Raw genomic sequence first — 17,543 nt, 5'->3', positions numbered from 1 at the left:
GTCAATCATGGCCTTACAATGGCTGAAGGGTGCAGCTATAATGGGAGAACGACCATATCCTCAATAATTCAAACATTTTGGAACAGTCTCTTTCAAAGTAAATACGTTAGAAAACGCTAGTTACATATGTAACTGTGGTTTTGTGAATTCCGGATGACCCCCAGAGGTGGTGCTAAGCACTAGTGGATAATCAGACTAGATAGGTCGAAAAAAACAACAACAACAAAGTCACGTCATGACGTCGACCAAGATGCGAGGATATAAACCACAGCAGCCCGATGCCCAGCCTCGGAATGCTTTCTCGCGCATTCCAAATGACGAGGAACTCTGGCGGCCATCCGGAATTCACAGAACCACAGTTACATTCTGTGTTCCTGTGGCTCAGTGGTAGAGCATTGCGTTAGCAGCGCAAAAGGTCGTGGGTTCAATTCCCAGAAAAAAAAAAAATGTATAGCCTGAATGCACTGTAAGTCGCTTTGGATAAAAGCGTCTGCTAAATGCGTAAATGTAAATGTAAATGTACATACGTAACTAGTGTTCTGTTTCTCCTGTTTCTCGGTGCTGAGCACTAGTGGATGACACATACCAACACAGTCATGAGGAATGCCACCCACCTGCAAACATCAGGGATCTTCCAGAAGGACTGCAGAACTCACATCATGGGAACAAGGTAGCAGCTGCACAGACTTCCAAGGAAACTTGCGTACCTCACCATAACAGACAAATAACAGATCCGTCTGTCTAAAAGGAGCAGTAGACTTAACATAGCACCTCAAAGCCCTTACAGGACAGAGAAGATGAGACCTCCCCCCCACCTGCATCGGAAGGAGAAAAAGGAGGTTGAAAAGCAGTCAAATGAATAGACTGATTCACAAATTGTGGCGACAAGACCTTAGGGAGAAAGGCTGGATTAGGCCGAAGAATGACCCCAGAATCCTCTGGTAACCAGCGTAAGCACGATGCACTCACTGACAGGGCATGAAGTTCGCAAACGCTTTTAGCAGAAGCAATGGCTAACAGGAAAGATACCTTCAGGGACAACCACTTAACATCCACAACATCCAATGGTTCAAATTGCGGTGTGCAAAGAAACTCTAGAACAAGTGGCAAGTCCCACACAGGAAGTAGTACGAGTAGAACGAACAGGTTTTAAATGTCTCGCTCCCTTCAGAAAACTGCATACAAGGATGTGAGATCCCAAGGATGCACCATCAACTGGGGCATGATAAGCAGATATGGCAGCAACATAAACCTTTAAAGTAGAAGCCGCCTTGTTGTCATCTAACAGATGCTGCAAAAAAACTCAACACTTTCGAAACAGTACAATGAATTGGGTCAAATCCTTGATCCCCACAACAAGAGGAGAAAATCCTCCACCGAGCAGCGTAAAGCTGTCGTGTTGAAGGAACCCTAGTGTTACCAATAGTGTTCAGTCCTGCTGGCTCACAATCAGTTAACTGAGAAGTGGACCCACTGGCCAAACCCAAAGCTGGAGACGAGCTGGATCTGGGTCCCAAACACGGCCATTCAGCTGAGAAAGGAGGTCCCATCTGATGGGAAGCTGCCACGGTTCGCCCTGTAACAGACACAGAAGAAGAGTTGCCACTTGATTGTCCAACCCTGGGAGATACATTGCCTTTAATGAAGCCAGTCAGCCCTGAGACCATCTGAGGATCTTGCGAATTAGCTGTAAAGAAACAAGAGACCTGGTGCCACCCTGGTGATTCAAATGAAAGACTGTTGACGTGTTGTCGGACCGGACAAGCACATGTCTTGTGCGCTGATGTGGCCCTCCTTGATGGTGGCGGGGAAAATGGCGGCGTGACTGAGTCTCTTCAGCCACTCTATGTCGCTGAGCTTGAGTAGCGTGGGTGAGCCGGTGTCGATGGCATCCTAAAAGAGGGAGCCCGTGGGGCCTGGGTTAACTGTCGTGTGGCCTCCGATAACTTCATTCTCTTTTCCAGTAGTTCAGAAATGTTGGGGCCAAAGAGATGTCCCGGTACAATTGGTAGTTCTCTCAATGTCCTCTTACAATCTTCAGGCAATCTTGCCTGAGCAAGCCATACCTGGCGCCTTGCTGTTAAAAGGGTTGCCGACAGTGTCCCAAGTTCACGAGTCACATGACCCATAGTCAATAGGGCAGTCTTTAAAAACTGAGGCACAGAGGGGTCAACATTTGCTGATTCCAATGTGGCGTTACAGGCAAGCAGTAGTTGGCAAATAGTATTCTTTGCTCGGGTTATGTAGGCTACGGACTCATATGCTTTTTTCAGAAATGTGTCAGTACGAGCACATTGTGCACTTGGGCAGCGCACATTGCCTCTAAGCGCTTCATCTGGTGATACCACCAAGGCTGCTACCGGCTGTTCAATTTCAGGTGCCTGACCCACCCCAATAGAATCAGCCTCAGCCATTGAGACCAGAGTGCGGGCTGAATTTTACCTCCTTCTAGGTGCATTGGAGCTTGTTAATGCACTGGAGAACTCAGTAACAAAATGCTTACATTGTGGCATGGTAAACATAGTATCAGCTTTTTGTCTGAAGAACACATTAGATTGAGCAGGCTGAACAGATCTATCAAGACCTAAATGAGCCGTTGCCATCTGCAGAATTGAGAGAATGTCATCAGGAGAAGACTGGCCTGCACTAGATGAATGTACAGACCCACCGCTTGAACCACCAGCAGCAGACAGGCTGGAGAGAGCATCCTGTGGGGGGCCAGATTGCATGGCGGAATCCACCAACTCTTCATCAAGGAAATGTGAATTAGATGCACTCATGGAGAGAGCGTCTAAATCGATCATATCTGGAGGCTGGAAATCACTCTCGTTCACTGAAACAGTTTTAGTAGGTGCAGTTGGTACCAGGGGTTGTAACGACTGGAGAAGGCGTTTCATCTCTGCCATCTCTGAAGAAAGAGAAGCAACTGTCTTCGATAGCAAATTTTCTGTCTTCGGTAAAGATTTCTTTTTGGTCAGCGGAGCACCAGCAGCCACTGATGTGCGATGTTTTTGAACATATTGTGGCGCTATACACGGTTGTGCGAGGCTAGTAGACGAGTTAGGATCTAGCTTTGCGAGACGCAGCTGTCTTTCTGACAGCGGCAACATGGCACAATACAAACACGGATCAGTCAACGCTTCTTTCAGATGCTGAATCCCTAAACATGACGGGCAGAGATCGTGTCCGTCATCGGGAAGAAGTGTGTTCGGGCACAGTTTACAACTGTGAAGAAACGGAGAAATGAGAGCTGTGATCCATGACTCCGTCAAACACGTCCTCGGTAGCACCGTAGGAACACAAACTGCGATGACGCGCGCAAAAGAAAACAGGCGTTGATAAAATCTTCGGATGGAACCGAAAGATTTATATGTGAGAGAATCACACATGGATTATCAAAGCTGCCTTCGGATAGCACTGCAGGGCATAAGAGAGCTTGTATGACGGAAAGCAGCGAAATCAGTGATAAATAGGTCAGCGAGGAACGCTACCTATGTGCGGTCGAAACCAGCTACCGGTTGTACCGTGAAGCACAGGGTTTCAACGACACAACGATTAAATGCAAAAAATGTATACTCAGCTAATGAAGAAAAAGAATCCAAAAAACATCCGTCTTGATGATAGTGCAGAGTGCGCTGTCACAGCTTGGGAGGGCGAATCCTCGCGACTCAGGTAAGCTGCACAGGACAACGCTAAACCAACGACCTATCATAAGCGAGAAAGCGAAAGTGGCTGGGCATCGAGCTGGCGCAGCGATTATCCACTAGTGCTTAGCACCGCCTCTGGCGGTCAAGAGGAATGAAACAGAACTGTGCGCTTTCAAGGACGCGCATTTAATACATGGGAGGAATGTAGTCACACACCGGACGAGAAGCGCAGCGCCGCATTTAGAACAACTCACAGGTATTGCACCCAATTCAAGACAGCAGTCTAAAACAGTAAATATAAAAGTTAACTTCAGGAATTAACAAAGGTGCATCGATGAGTTTGAAGTACGGTGTTTGAAAAAACAGTGCAAATGGAAAGAGAAAGAGCGACCTATGGCTTTTATTAGATACAGACAGAAAGACAAAAGTTGTGCGGAAAGATACGCAATCTTCCAGCCTAGGATAAAGTCATTATTAACATTAACAATAATTTGGGACAAATATAATGTGGATTTTATGGTAAACTATGTAAGTGGCACTCTGTGGTGCAACAGGATTAGGAACATGCGTCGGCGCGGACAGTCTTTAACTTTAAATTAATGTTGTTCAACTGAATATACAAATCAAACTGGTAGCTGAAATATCCACGTAATAAAAAATAACACTGAAATAAGATTGTGTGGTTTATCTGTCAATCAAATGTGCATGATCGTTTCCGTTACTACAGCAACAGCAGAGTTTTCTTTCAGAATTATCCTGGGTCAATTAATATTCAAATAAAGTAATGGGTTTATGTCCCCACCAATATCAAAAGCAAACCTACGCCCTTGGTTTGTGATATTTTGAATGCAGTGCTTCATTTTGCAAGAGATGTGAGGAATTTTGCATTTTGTGAGTGCAATTCTTGGACTTGCAAAGAGAGGCAAAGTTTTGAAAATGTGTGTAAGCAGTTGTAAAAAAAAACTGTAATACACCAATAAACACCTCCCTCAAACAAGAGTACAAAAAGGGTACTTGGGAGTACAAAGTTTTTGTAAATTCGCAAACATCTTTAATATAAAGATAAATGTCTTTCAAAAGTAAACTATACAGAAAAAATAGGCATACAAAAATAAGTAAAATAGTTCACAATTTATTTAAAATATATATATTTCTTGTAGCTGTAAATGATTCTTTGTGCATTCATTGTATACCAGTTTATAGCCTGTGTGTGTGTGTGTGTGTGATAGCTTGATGCTTAAATCTGACTGGCTGAAGAAAAAAAGACATTACTGTCCAAGAAAATAAATATGGCAAAAAATGTTGCATAAATATGACAATTTTGAGTTTCAACATTTCTTATAATACAGTGGGGAAAAAATTATTTGATCCCCTGCTGATTTTGTACATTTGCCCACTGACAAAGAAAAGATCATTCTATAATTTTAATGGTACTGTAGGTTTATTTTAACAGCAAGAGACAGAATAACAACAACAAAAAATCCAGAAAAACGCATTTCAAAAAAGTTATAAATTGATTTGCATTTTAATGAGTCAAATAAGTATTTGATCCCCTATCAATCAGCAAGATTTCTGGCTCCCAGGTGTCTTTTATACAGGTAACGAGCTGAGATTAGGAGCACTCTCTTAAAGGGAGAGCTCCTAATCTCAGTTTGTTACCTGGATTGCAGAAAGTACTTACAATAGCTCTGAAAGACATGAAACAGCATGTACATCGATAAACGCTCAGAGATGCTTTTTAAGGGCACGATTCATTATTTAATATTTATAAACAAATGAGCATTTATTAAGCTGTTTTTAGGTTGTGGAAGTTTACAAATATACATTTAATACAGTGTATATTCATTGTAATTACACTTGTCTTCTCCATGATGACAAGCCTTATTTAATGTATATGTAATTTTGGTGTTAAAAAATCTGAAATATTGACTGCAATAAGTTTCATAAAATAAAGAAAAGGCATTACGCATCAACCTGACATTTAAATGTAAGGTAGCTATTAAAAAGGGTTTGGTTTGTCTCTGTCCAACAACTGAGCATGAGGGTTGAGTCTTAAGACTCTGTCCAAGTTCATTCTGGTCTCTCTCAACTCCAGTTGAGAGAACCTTTTCTGTAAGCGCTGATAAACTTTTGTTGAAGCTCCTGCATATTATTCACTTTCATTTCTAAAAAAGAAATTACAATGTGTTATGATTATTGCCATATATAATAGATATTCCTGTATCAGATAGAATAGACTGTTTCTTGGGTCTATGCACATGGTGAAATTACACATTAATTACACTCACCTGACATTAGAGCAGATTCATCCATTTGGTTTGTCTCTTCTTCAGTCCATATTTTGTCTGTCTGTAAATGGAAGAAAATACTCTGACTTAAGTTATACAAACTAGATATGAAAACATGGTAAATTATGTCTTTAACATAAATAATACTTTAAATGCATTTCATTTAATTAATTATTGCATTCTACTGTATGAATTAAAAATTTCATTCTACTGTTTTTTTTAAACTGACTTTTCAGAAGAAGTATATTTGGTCTTACTTGACACACTAAATGCTTGTTATGTGTGTCAAGTTTACCGTGAAAATGACCTGACATCCCTGACATATCTGGTAATATTTAGACCAGGCAGCATAAATAAATTTCAGTCGATCCACCTTTGAAGGTGCAGAGTGGTCATTTTAAGTGAATTAACCTGTAGGCGTTCTTACCTCAAACAGCATTAGCTGAACAGACTGGCCTTGAGATGTCGGAGACTGACTCACAGGCTGGACTTCAGGTTTTATCCTCACTAAGAAGACAACAACTCGTGGTTTATGTGAAATCTGTGATCTTAGATACCCAAGTTATCCTCTTAGATAACTACCTAACACAGTAATTAACTTAAGAGTTGGCTTCTACAACTTCCATTACTATAAAACACTACAGCTTCAGTTTATTGGGACACAGGGCTGATGTACAGTAGTACTCACCTCCTACTGTAATCTGTTTGGTTGTGTCTCTACTGGTGACCTGACAACAGTAATCGCCAACATCTGAGACACTGAAGTTATTTAGATGTAAGGACACATTTCCTCTCTCCAGTACGTGAGTGCAGAGGCTCGCTCTGTCTTTGTAGCTCCTCCCCTCAATCACGTGTCCGTTCTTGTAAATGCAAACACAGTCTGTCTCCTTAAACCATTTGATCTGCATGACAATGGCACAGACTTCAGGAGACGAGTGACAAGGAACAATGATTTCAGACCCCAAAGATATCTGTGCTTCTTGAGCTGTTTGAGGAATAACAAGCTGAAAAGGATCTGTGAGGAAAACAGAGAAAGATGGACGTACACGCATTAATACTTTTACCTTTACTTACACAAAGAAAAAATATTGGAATGAGTAAAACTGATGAAGTGTTAATGATTTTAAGAAAACTTACCAGACACGCTTCTGCTGTAATTCTAATTTAATGAAAACAAACACAGTGAAGAGATTTGAGACTTCTTCCGACATAACATCCAAGCATTCATTTTACAGTGCTTCAAGAGTCACAACATGAAGCCAGTTTTGACAATGTAACAATATGCATTTTAGAATGAATACTGATGAATATTTAATTGATTTATGCTTCATTTATTAAGCAATGAGTGTCAGTTTATGGACAGTATTACTGTGCACACATACCCCATGTTGTTTCTCATCTGAATCACTGTGATGTGAAGTGCGCCTTGATAATTCTAGAATGAATTATGAATTTTAGAATTATTCTAGAATGAATTATGAACACTCAAACACTCTTCACAAACAAGGTCCAAAGATTTACAAAAGAACTGCAAATGTAGTTTACAAAATAATTTAATTTACAAGGTAGAGATTTTAAGACAACTTACTGTCGGTTGGTTCTCTTGTCCTTTTATCCTAATTGAGATAAAGTGGTGGTACAACTATATTTACAGTTGAACATAATAATCATAATACCTAAGTTTCATTGTTTTTATCTGTTAGGCTTACTATTACATTAAGCAAATTTGAGCTATTTAGTATTTTTAATGAGCAAGAAAGAACATCTGCAGGAAGGGCACTGATTATTGAAATGCAGTTTGTCTCTTAATATCTTACTTTCTAAATTGTTTTAAAATATTCAATTCATAAGAGTAGTTTGATATTATTCAAGGTATAATTTACCATGGATAATGTGAAGGAAAAAGTTATGCTCTCTTACCTCATTTCCTTCTGCAAATATTGGTGACTGACTCATAGACTGGACACCAGGATTTATCCTCACTAAGAAAAACATTACTCAAATGTGACCACGGACCACAAAACCAGTCTTAAGTGTCAATTTTTCAAAATTGAGATATATACATCATCTGAAAGCTGATAAATAAGCTTTCCATTGATGTATGGTTTGTTAGGATAGGACAATATTTGAAAATCTGGAATCTGAGGGTGCAAAAAAATCTAAATATTGAGAAAATCGCCTTTAAAGTTGTCCAAATGAAGTTCTTAGCAATGCATATTACTAATCAAAAATGAAGTTTTGATATATTTACGGTAAGAAATTTACAAAATATCTTCATGAACATGATCTTTATCCTAATGATTTTTGCCATAAAAGAAAAATCGATAATTTTGACCCATACAATGTATTGCTTCAAATATACCCCAGCGACTTAAGACTGGTTTTGTGGTCCAGGGTCACAAATGTGAATAGGTTTGGATAGAAATTGTGTTCTTAGATAACTCAACTCTACATGGCACAAAAACAACACTACATGTTTGCATCCAAGAATTCAACGCAGTTTCCTTGCCTCGCATGCTGGAAAACATGCTCTAACTATTAGCCAGGTTTTCATAATGCAAAATATATATGCTTTCATATTTAATCATCAAAAATGTTCTAATATTCAAAACTTATCTGACAATTTTCAAAGAGCATTTGTTATTGTTTACCTTGCAAAATTCATGCATGATTATTGGTTGTTTTTCTGCACCTACATATCTTACTATTCATGTAGAATATTCAAACTCAATATTCTATATAGTCCCTGAAGGCTAAGTATTAAAACTGGTTCATTTTAAAGAATAGATTGGATAAGGTTGAAATATGGCCATATGTATTATTAGATTCAGAACAGTTTACTGATCACATACTGATGAGGATCTAACATAACTCTAGATTTCGGTTTCAGTTCAGATTCAGTCTGACATTGTTAATGTAAACGACTACTCACCTTTTACTGTTACCCTCTCTCTTCTGTCTTTACTGCTGACCTGACAATGGTAATTTCCAATATCTGATAGGCTGAAGTTTTTCAGTCGTAAGGACACATCTCCTTCCCTAAGCTTGTGAGTGAACAGACTCGCTCTGTCCTTGAACAAAGCCCCTTCTGTCACCCGCCTGTCCTCATACAGGCAAACACAGGCGGTATCATTAGACCAGATGATCTCCAGGTCAACCGCACTGATTTCAGGAGACAGGTGACACGGAATGATCAGATCAGACCCCAAAGAAACCTCTGGTTCTTCTGATGGACTGGGAGCAACGAGCTGAAAGTTCTCTGTGAGAAAAAGAGAAAAAAGATGGTCTCACACTTGTTCTTCCACCCTCAAAAGTAAAGTTCTGTGGTGGAACAAGAAAGATCATTTTTTTACTTACTGTTCAAGACTTCCATCTTGGCATTCCAAATGAGGTGAAAGCAAATGCAAAACTTTTGTTATTTTATAATGTAATATTAAAAGTGTTTATTGAGTAATAAATCTTTTATTTATTTACTGTTAATTTATTAATGTATCACACAACGTATTCATATGTGCACATACCCCATGCTGGCTCTTTTTTGGTTCATTGTGATAAGAAGCTCGGCTCAGAAAATCTATAAAGCAGAAAAAACTGAGCACACTTCTCAAATAAGATTCACACATCACACAGATTATGAGAGATGTGTGTAAAATGTGTAAATAAATTTAAAACTCCATGTTCTTATGCATATATAGAGAGAGCGATGTAATAACCCTAACCTAATGGCAATAGAGATACACAGTAATCTGCTTTTAAAGTAGACACATTATTACTCACATATTTTCTATCTATAAAGAAATTATTTGGCATATCATATCACAAAATTCTTTTTAATGAATAATGAACGTTCATATGATAAAGTCAATGATTTTAAGGCAACTTACCTTTGCTTTTGATTCCCATGCTGTTATCCTAATTGAGATTACAACAAATGCAGTTTCATTTATTTTATTAGGTATTGTATATGTGTGTGTATATATATATATATATATATGAATAGGTTATTAAAGTGCACACATACTCCAGACTGCTTGTTTAGATGGCTTAGATCTGATTTGATGTACTGTGATGATAATTCTATAACAAAGAGAAAAACAAACAATAAAAACAATTTTTAAAAATGGTAACAATTTACAATAAGGTGAACTAATAATGAACTGCACTTATACAGCATATATTAATCTTTGTTAATGTTAATTTCAACATTTACTAATACATTATTAAAATCTTGTTAACATTAGTTAATGCACAGTGAACTAACATGAACTAACAATGACAAATACAACTGTATTTTATTAACTAACATTAATTAAGATTAGTAAATGCATTAACAAATGTATTGCTCATGGTAAGTTCATGTTAGTTAATACATTAAATAATGTTTAACTATTGAACCTTATTGTAAAGTGTTACCAAAAAATTAAAGGCAAGATCCAAAAATTAATTTAATTAATTAATTAATTTTTAAATGTGTTATGCAAATAGTAATTTATACAGAGTCAATGATTTCCAGAACTTACTGTCATCTGTTTCTCCCTTGTAATCCTAAATGAGATAAAAACAACTAAGATATTTTTTTTTTGTTTAGCCTGTTTGTCTAAACATAACATTCTCACACACTTGTTTACACTCAGTGCAAACAGTAATAGAGACTACAGCATGCAGCAAAAACATTCAATAAAGAGAAGTTATATACTGTATGCTATTTGTAAGTCGAAACATGATCAGAAAATAGTCTTTGCCAAAAAGGCCACAAAAATAAATTAATAAATTAAATAAATATTTAAAAAAACAAGGTCTTAAGGATAATATTAATATCAATGTGGTCAATGATAAGCTAGTTGTCTATTACTATCTAAACAGCAGCTCCACCTGTTGGACAGACTACAACTCTTCTTTCTCTCCTGATTTGACTTACCCTCATCTTCAAGCAGAGATGGATGCAAAATCTTACTGAATAACAATCCACGGATCTGACTTGTGATGAAGCCTAATATATCACACCATATTTATTTGCTTTGGCCAGAGGAGAACTTTATAATTGCCAAATGTTGACCACTGTTAACTGAATTTAATCAATTTTGAACTGAATCAAGCTCAATAATGATTCTTTTCATTTGAGCTTCTTATTGCTGAATTGAACTTTTTTTTTTTAATTTAATTGAATGTATTCCTATTAAATTGAGCTTATAATTATTAAACCAAACTTAATCAACACTGTGCTGGCTGGAGCTGAATAATGGCACTATTGTCTTGTTAGTGCTGCTTTACAGAAGAATTTAAATTTGTCTCATATTTGTCTTAAAGTTGGCATCACTGATTCCATTTAATTCTGTGAGGCTGCTTTGAAACAGTCTCTGTTGTATAAAGTGCTATATAAATTAAGTGATTTGACGTTCGTGCACACATACCTTATGCTGATCCTTCCCTGAAGCTCTGTGATATGCAGAGTGGATTGATAATTCTTTAAAGCAGAAAAAAGTAACCTTTATACATAAGATCAACACCTTGCATAGATTATGACAGAAATAGCAACGTTTTCTCTGTGCCTAAAAAATTGGCATACTGCAAAACCACAACAGAATGGCTTATTATAGATGTCTTTGCTCTTGAGCAATGAAGCGTGAATGTTGATGTTAAGAAAAATATTTCTCAGTGGTAACTTAATTGTAAAACAACTTACGGTATATTGCCTCTTTAATCTTGTAATCCTAATTGATATGGGAAAAAATGTGAAAGGATGTTATGATATAACACTGACACACAACATAGATTCACTTTATTGTGATTCTAAAGTGGTCAAAGGTAACTAAATTATTAGTTATTTTTGTGAAAAAACATTTTGAGGAAAAAGCCGTGAATATTTGCAATACTGTAAAATAGTTTTTCATTATATTTGTTTAGCATTGTAATCTAAAATTCAAGAAAACTGAACAATATGCCTCAACCTGATGCAAACGGATTGACATTACAAGTGTCAGTCTAGTGATGATGACCTTTATTTACACTGTAAAATATATATTTAAAACCACGCAGAGTGTGTTAATAATATTACTGTGCACACAAACCTCAAACTGATTGTCTGAATCACCTTGATGCTCTGACAACTCTAGAAAGCAGAAAAAACCTCTTCTCAAATAAACTCTGATTCAGACATTCACACACACACATATATATATATATGAACTCACATAATGGTTTTGAATGGTTACTTTACAATAAGGTGTCATTTGTTAACATTAGTTAATGTATTAACTAACATGAACAAACAATGATCAATACATTTATTACACTATTTATTCATCTTTGTTAACGTTAGTTAATAAAAATAGAGTTGTTCATTGTTAGTTCATGTTAGTTCACAGTGCATTAACTAATGTTAGCAAACACAACTTGTGATTTTAATAATGCAGTAGTAAATGCTGAAATTAACATTAACTAAGATTAAGAAATGCTGTAGAAGTATTGTTCATTCTTAGTTCATGTTAATTAATGTTGTTAACTAATGTTAACTAATGAACCTTATTGTAAAGTGTTACCTTCAAAAATATAGTAAGTAACAAAGACAGTAAAACCAGTAATGTTGCGAAATATTATTACAATTTAAAATAAATTTTCTACTTCAATCTATTACTCTATTTTACTTTTTGCCTTCAGAAATCATTCTAATATGCTGATTTGGTGCTCAAGAAACATTTCTTCTTACCAATATTTAAAAAAAACATTTATTTGCAATACAAATCTTTCATAACATTATAAAATATCTTTACCGTCACTTTTGCTCAATTTAATGCATCCTTTCTGAATAAAAGTACGGTAAAAATCTCACGGACACTTCTGTCTCTCTTCTGTTTGTATCAATTTTATGACAGTTTTAAGACAACTTACTGTTGCTTGTTTCTTCCATTTGGTAATTCTAATTAGGAAAAATAATTATAACACAAGGATTTATTTACAGTGATTCCTCACAATGAAAGAGTCACAACACAAAGCCTACTAAATTTCTTACTACATTGACATTTATGTATTTAGCAGACAATGTTCTTATTTTATAAAGAAAATGCTATTTCCACAACAATGGTCGTATGGGGTAAACTGACACTTTTTGAGATCTTTGATAGTTTTCCAAATATCTAGGTTATTTTATACGTATGCCTTATTTTGTGTGTCATATTTAATAATTAACTTTGTTCATATTTTTCATTTGTGACTTCTGGAACACAAACACCACAATCCTTTTTGGTTATCAGGATTGGTTTTGCCAGTTTAGTTTTGGTTCCTTTGTGGTCTTCAACCACATCATTTCAGTAAGCTTTTCATACCCACAGTTCCCAAAAAACCTTGTTTATATTTGCTAATTTTTCTTATTTTGAATTAATGTTGCTAGTATCCTGTTGTGGCAACTTGCAACTGTACCGTATTGTCTTCACCTAGGACTTGGATAATGATTAATGTACACAGGTGTATGCCTCCTTGGAAGGTATTGTACTTTTAATTTGATTGAGCCTTATTTCCTGTTTCAAGACCAGTGGTATAGTTTCATGTCCTGTGAATCTAGCCTTTCATTCTTCATAATTTAACTACATTTTGTATGTACATGCCTCTATATTGACTTGTATATTGTGTTATACTGTGCAATATGTTGTATGTTATTCTCAAAAAGAATGATAGGTGCTGTCTTACCACTGTAAAGGAGTGCTGGCCTTCGAAGATAGCAGAGACTGCATGTGTCAACAAAGAAAAGTGTTAATTGGACTTAAGGCATGTTTGCATTCAACCTAGTCTTACAACTGAGTGTACATCATGCTGGTGCAACCGGCCCATCATGAGTGCAGTTATGAAGTGCTTACCTTCTTCTGCGACATTTACTGTTATCTGCCGTGTTTCATTTCTACTGGAGACCCGGCACATGTAAACTCCCAGATCTGACTCTCTGAAGTCTGCCACTCTTAAGGAAACATTCCCTCTCGGTAGATCACTAATGAACAGACTCGCTCTGCCCTCATAGTCAGCACCTTGTGTCATCTCTCTGTTCTTATAGGCACAAACACAAGACATCTCGCCAAACCAAGTAATCTCCATGTCAACAGCACTGAGTGCAGGAGACAAGTGACACGACACAGTGAGATTAGATCCAGAATTAATCTTAACTCTTTCACCTCTTTCAGGAATAACAAGCTGAAAGTCATCTGTGAGGGGAAAGACACATGGACAAGAATCAAATACCACCTGTACTGTGATTTTGTTTAAAAGGCTTATTCCTAAAATTCAGTATTTTAAGAACTTTTAATTATTTTGTTGAGTTTTGTGGTTGAACTCTGGTTCCTCCATCTATTAAGGTAGTGGCCATCTCGAAAGTAAAACAATGTTACTGCTGAAGAACCAAATATTTCAAAATGTCAAATTCATGTAGCTAGACAACACAGCTTACACAAGTCGTCTAAAACATTATAAGCTAAAAGCCTATAAAATACAGTAATACACGAAGATTCAGACACCAAAAGATACTCAACTGCAAGGACAACCTAAATGTATGCAATGCAACAACAACATAAAATGTTTACAGTTTTTAACCAATCACAATCTATGATTGTGCAGAAGCAGCACTCCCCCGGCACCCCAAACACACCCCCACCTTAGGTTCTGATTAACAGCTATACCAAATAATGAGAGCAGTATTTGAGGAGAACTTACTGTCACTTCTCGCTGCCATGCTTCTTCTCTAAAACAGGAAGAAAACACATTCAGTGAGAGCGAAGAATGATTTCAGTCTCACACAAACCGCTGGCTTAAATACTTTGAAAAAAAAAAAAAAAAACAGTCTTATGCAAGCTAACATACTTATGATTGGAGTTTATCTTACTGTACCTTTCTCCACTACTCTATACACAGGACAAATGACGGAATATTAAAAAACAGGCTTTTTTGGTATCCCAAAATCACATTGTTTGCAAAAGCACTGAACACTTTGAATTTCAGTCTCTCTCTCTTCATTGTGATATATGGGTGAAAACACGAAAACATTTCAGTCTTTCTCTCTCTTCACAAATCAAAACATGTATGGAAATGAAAAAAGGATTTACAAGTAGGTAAAACTGGTTCTCAAAACAGTGCTATGTGTTATTTATGTTTACTTTAGATATGAGCTGTGTCATTAGACTATACAATACTGAATTTAATGAAGAACCTACTTTTTAACCATTGACGAAGGGCGTTCTGTTGGTATGCAGGTGTAGGCTTCCGTACACATGGACAAGAGCAGAATTTATATATGGTTAATTCAGGCCTGATGATAGCTGCTGTGACCTTATGGAATAGCGAAGTGTCTAAATTGTAGATTGCATAATTTAGAATCTTAGGAGAATCAGTATGTCATTTGGGTATTGTGTGTTAACTGTAAAATGAATAGCCTACTGACTATTAAGACAGTTTAGGCAACTCATTTGATGTACAGCTTTATGTATACTATACAGGGAAGTAAGAATATTTGGACAATCTCAGAAAGTTGTGTTCTGTAAAATAGTTTAAAACTAATTTGAAACTACATGCATGCATTTTTAGTAGGCTAAGTAAAGAAAGAAAGAAAACTTAAATATAGGCTTTAAAACATTTTGTTCTATTGGCTCGTGTCATCATCATTAATACGTAAGCAAGTGAAAGTGAAACCAAACTGTCCCTTTGCCTTATACTGTCTGCATAGACTGGATAACAGTATGCAACATTTGTGCATATCAGGATGAAAATGGCCACACATATTTAACCTGAAAAGGCTCGTATTTGTGTGACAACAAGTTAAAGTAAGAATAAAGGCTAATAGTTTGTACTAATAACCGAGGACACGACTATTTGGCATGGACGCGGAATAGCAAACGCCGTTTCGTTGCCCCCTCACTTTATTCATCAAACTAATTTCCAAACGTGTCATTATCATTATAAAATTAGGCGCTTTGTCTTCGTTTCCTGTAAGCATAACTTTGTTCAGTTGGTTAATAGAGTTAGGACATGTGATTCTTTTAAAAAATAATAATAAAAAACTGCTTTGACAGCAGATCAAAAGCTGCACGAGGCATATGTCCATAGTTAACTTTCAACTGGGATTAAAGTATCTCACATTGTTGAATTGTTTATGATCGACCTTTCAAACTCAGTCATTTACGCAACACTAAGGATTAAGCTTTGAACTAGATTAAATCGAAAATGTTTGTGTTCTAACCAAGCGGCAACATCGCGGAAGTGACTAAAACTGCAATTCATCGACAGGCCGCTAGAGACTGGCTCCAAAAGGGAGTCAGTCCCATAGACTCCCCATGTTAAAATGCCCAACTTTACAGCAGAAAAAAATATATTTACAGCCTGTTACAAAAATTTGTTTTGGTCTATATAGCTAATTTTGCCCTTTGTGAATTGTTTTATAACTCATCCGTTTAAATTATATTAAGCCTTAAAGTTCTGTATAATAAAGGGCGTGGCCACTTGAGTGACAGGTGGACTGCCGCTCTGCTCCAGAGTGTGAAACTTAGAAAAATGGCTTTAAAGATTTTTATTTGTACAGAAAAAACTAATTATAGGTAGGACACTGATAATATGGCAATTAGATGTTTTAATGAAAATGATTGGCAATTAGATGTTTTAATGAAAATGATCTCAAACTTGATTTTTTCCGCTATATTGATATTGTGCTCTGCTTTTGCACTGTCTGCAGTGATGTCACGCCAAGGCAAAAGGCAGAAACTTCCACAATATATAGTGTGCTGATCACCATTTACAGAATAACATCTGTATAAAATCTAGTGATCATTGGCTAGGCTATAACATCTATGGATTTTATCGACTTACAAGAAAAGGAAGGACGGATTAAATTGCGAACAGTTACTGATTTTATGTGTGATACGCTATCACGGCATTTGAGTCCTCGTGTAGCCTACAGAAGTGTGCAGCCCCAGAGTGAATAATCTGCATTACAAAATAATAATAATAATAATACCCTTTACAGATTATTTGCAATTAATTATTGTTGCCAAGTTATCTAATCGTTGCTTTGTTTTACAGTGCTTTGTTTTATGGAACAGTTTGTTAGATCGCGATCTCTCTAATTTGTTTGTCTAATGAAGTGCCGACAGATGTATAAAAGTAGCCTACACAAGTCACACCGTAATTTAAACGCGGCAGACTTGGACAGTAAAACAGGCAGAATACCATATAACTCCAGGGTGGCACAGTATAGACGAACGAATGCAAACAAATGCAGAGCACCGTAACTTCATTTGAGCGTTCAAAAACAAAATCAAAGAGCTGTAACTGATGTTATACTGTATTCTGCCTTGGTTTCTCCGGGGCTTTTCTCCATGATACTTAAACACATGATAAAGGAGGTCTTGAATGTCCCAAAATGATCAATAACTCATTTTCGACCAAAAACGAAGTTATGGTGTTTTGTCTTTGCATGGCAGCACTGCTGTCACTATAGAGGGGCGTGGTTTCAGCTCAGCTTCACCCACGTCCCGCCTTTTTGCCCATTTTCGATTATCCGGGAGTGACGCGCTGCCAAGATGGCGGCGGTCGGCTCCGCCCACTTTAGGCTTCAAAAATGCTCTTCAGAAACCTACGA

At 36.8% G+C, this 17,543-nt stretch overlaps 1 protein-coding gene across 4 annotated transcripts; it reads right to left on the bottom strand.

Annotated features, from left to right (window-relative positions):
- Positions 1–4,822: 4,822 nt before the first annotated feature.
- Positions 4,823–16,201, bottom strand: LOC131540149 (butyrophilin-like protein 2). 4 transcript variants are annotated; one of them, XM_058774652.1, is made up of 23 exons: positions 15,127–16,196; positions 14,630–14,657; positions 14,095–14,124; positions 13,786–13,969; positions 13,619–13,656; positions 12,824–12,851; positions 12,004–12,044; positions 11,619–11,646; positions 11,347–11,399; positions 10,456–10,480; positions 9,957–10,012; positions 9,820–9,847; positions 9,457–9,509; positions 9,293–9,308; positions 8,868–9,194; positions 7,856–7,917; positions 7,524–7,551; positions 7,318–7,370; positions 7,073–7,094; positions 6,624–6,950; positions 6,363–6,442; positions 5,936–5,996; positions 4,823–5,812 (listed from the first exon to the last, which is right to left on the bottom strand). In XM_058774652.1, the coding sequence occupies exons 1-23, from the start codon at positions 15,183–15,185 to the stop codon at positions 5,733–5,735; spliced, it is 1,707 nt and encodes a 568-aa protein (XP_058630635.1). In that variant the 5' UTR covers positions 15,186–16,196; the 3' UTR covers positions 4,823–5,732. The 4 variants fall into 4 exon arrangements, with proteins under 4 accessions (XP_058630635.1, XP_058630633.1, XP_058630636.1 ...); XM_058774650.1 differs by having other exon boundaries at positions 13,786–14,124; positions 15,127–16,197; XM_058774653.1 differs by lacking the exon at positions 7,073–7,094 and having other exon boundaries at positions 6,624–6,837; positions 13,786–14,124; positions 15,127–16,201.
- Positions 16,202–17,543: the final 1,342 nt, after the last annotated feature.

This window comes from Onychostoma macrolepis, chromosome 05 (genome assembly GCF_012432095.1).
Source record: "Onychostoma macrolepis isolate SWU-2019 chromosome 05, ASM1243209v1, whole genome shotgun sequence".
NCBI classification, from domain to species: domain Eukaryota; kingdom Metazoa; phylum Chordata; class Actinopteri; order Cypriniformes; family Cyprinidae; genus Onychostoma; species Onychostoma macrolepis.
This window is presented reverse-complemented; position numbering and strand designations above follow the sequence as displayed.

What these genes read in the sequence shown, in the direction of transcription:
- LOC131540149 (XM_058774650.1), bottom strand. An exon ending in AGTAAATGTCGCAGAAGAAG is followed by an intron (nt 13,657 to 13,785) that starts GTAAGCACTTCA and finishes TGACACATGCAG; the next exon opens with TCTCTGCTATCTTCGAAGGC. An exon ending in CAGGGAAGGATCAGCATAAG is followed by an intron (nt 10,481 to 11,346) that starts GTATGTGTGCAC and finishes TATCTCATTTAG; the next exon opens with GATTACAAGGGAGAAACAGA.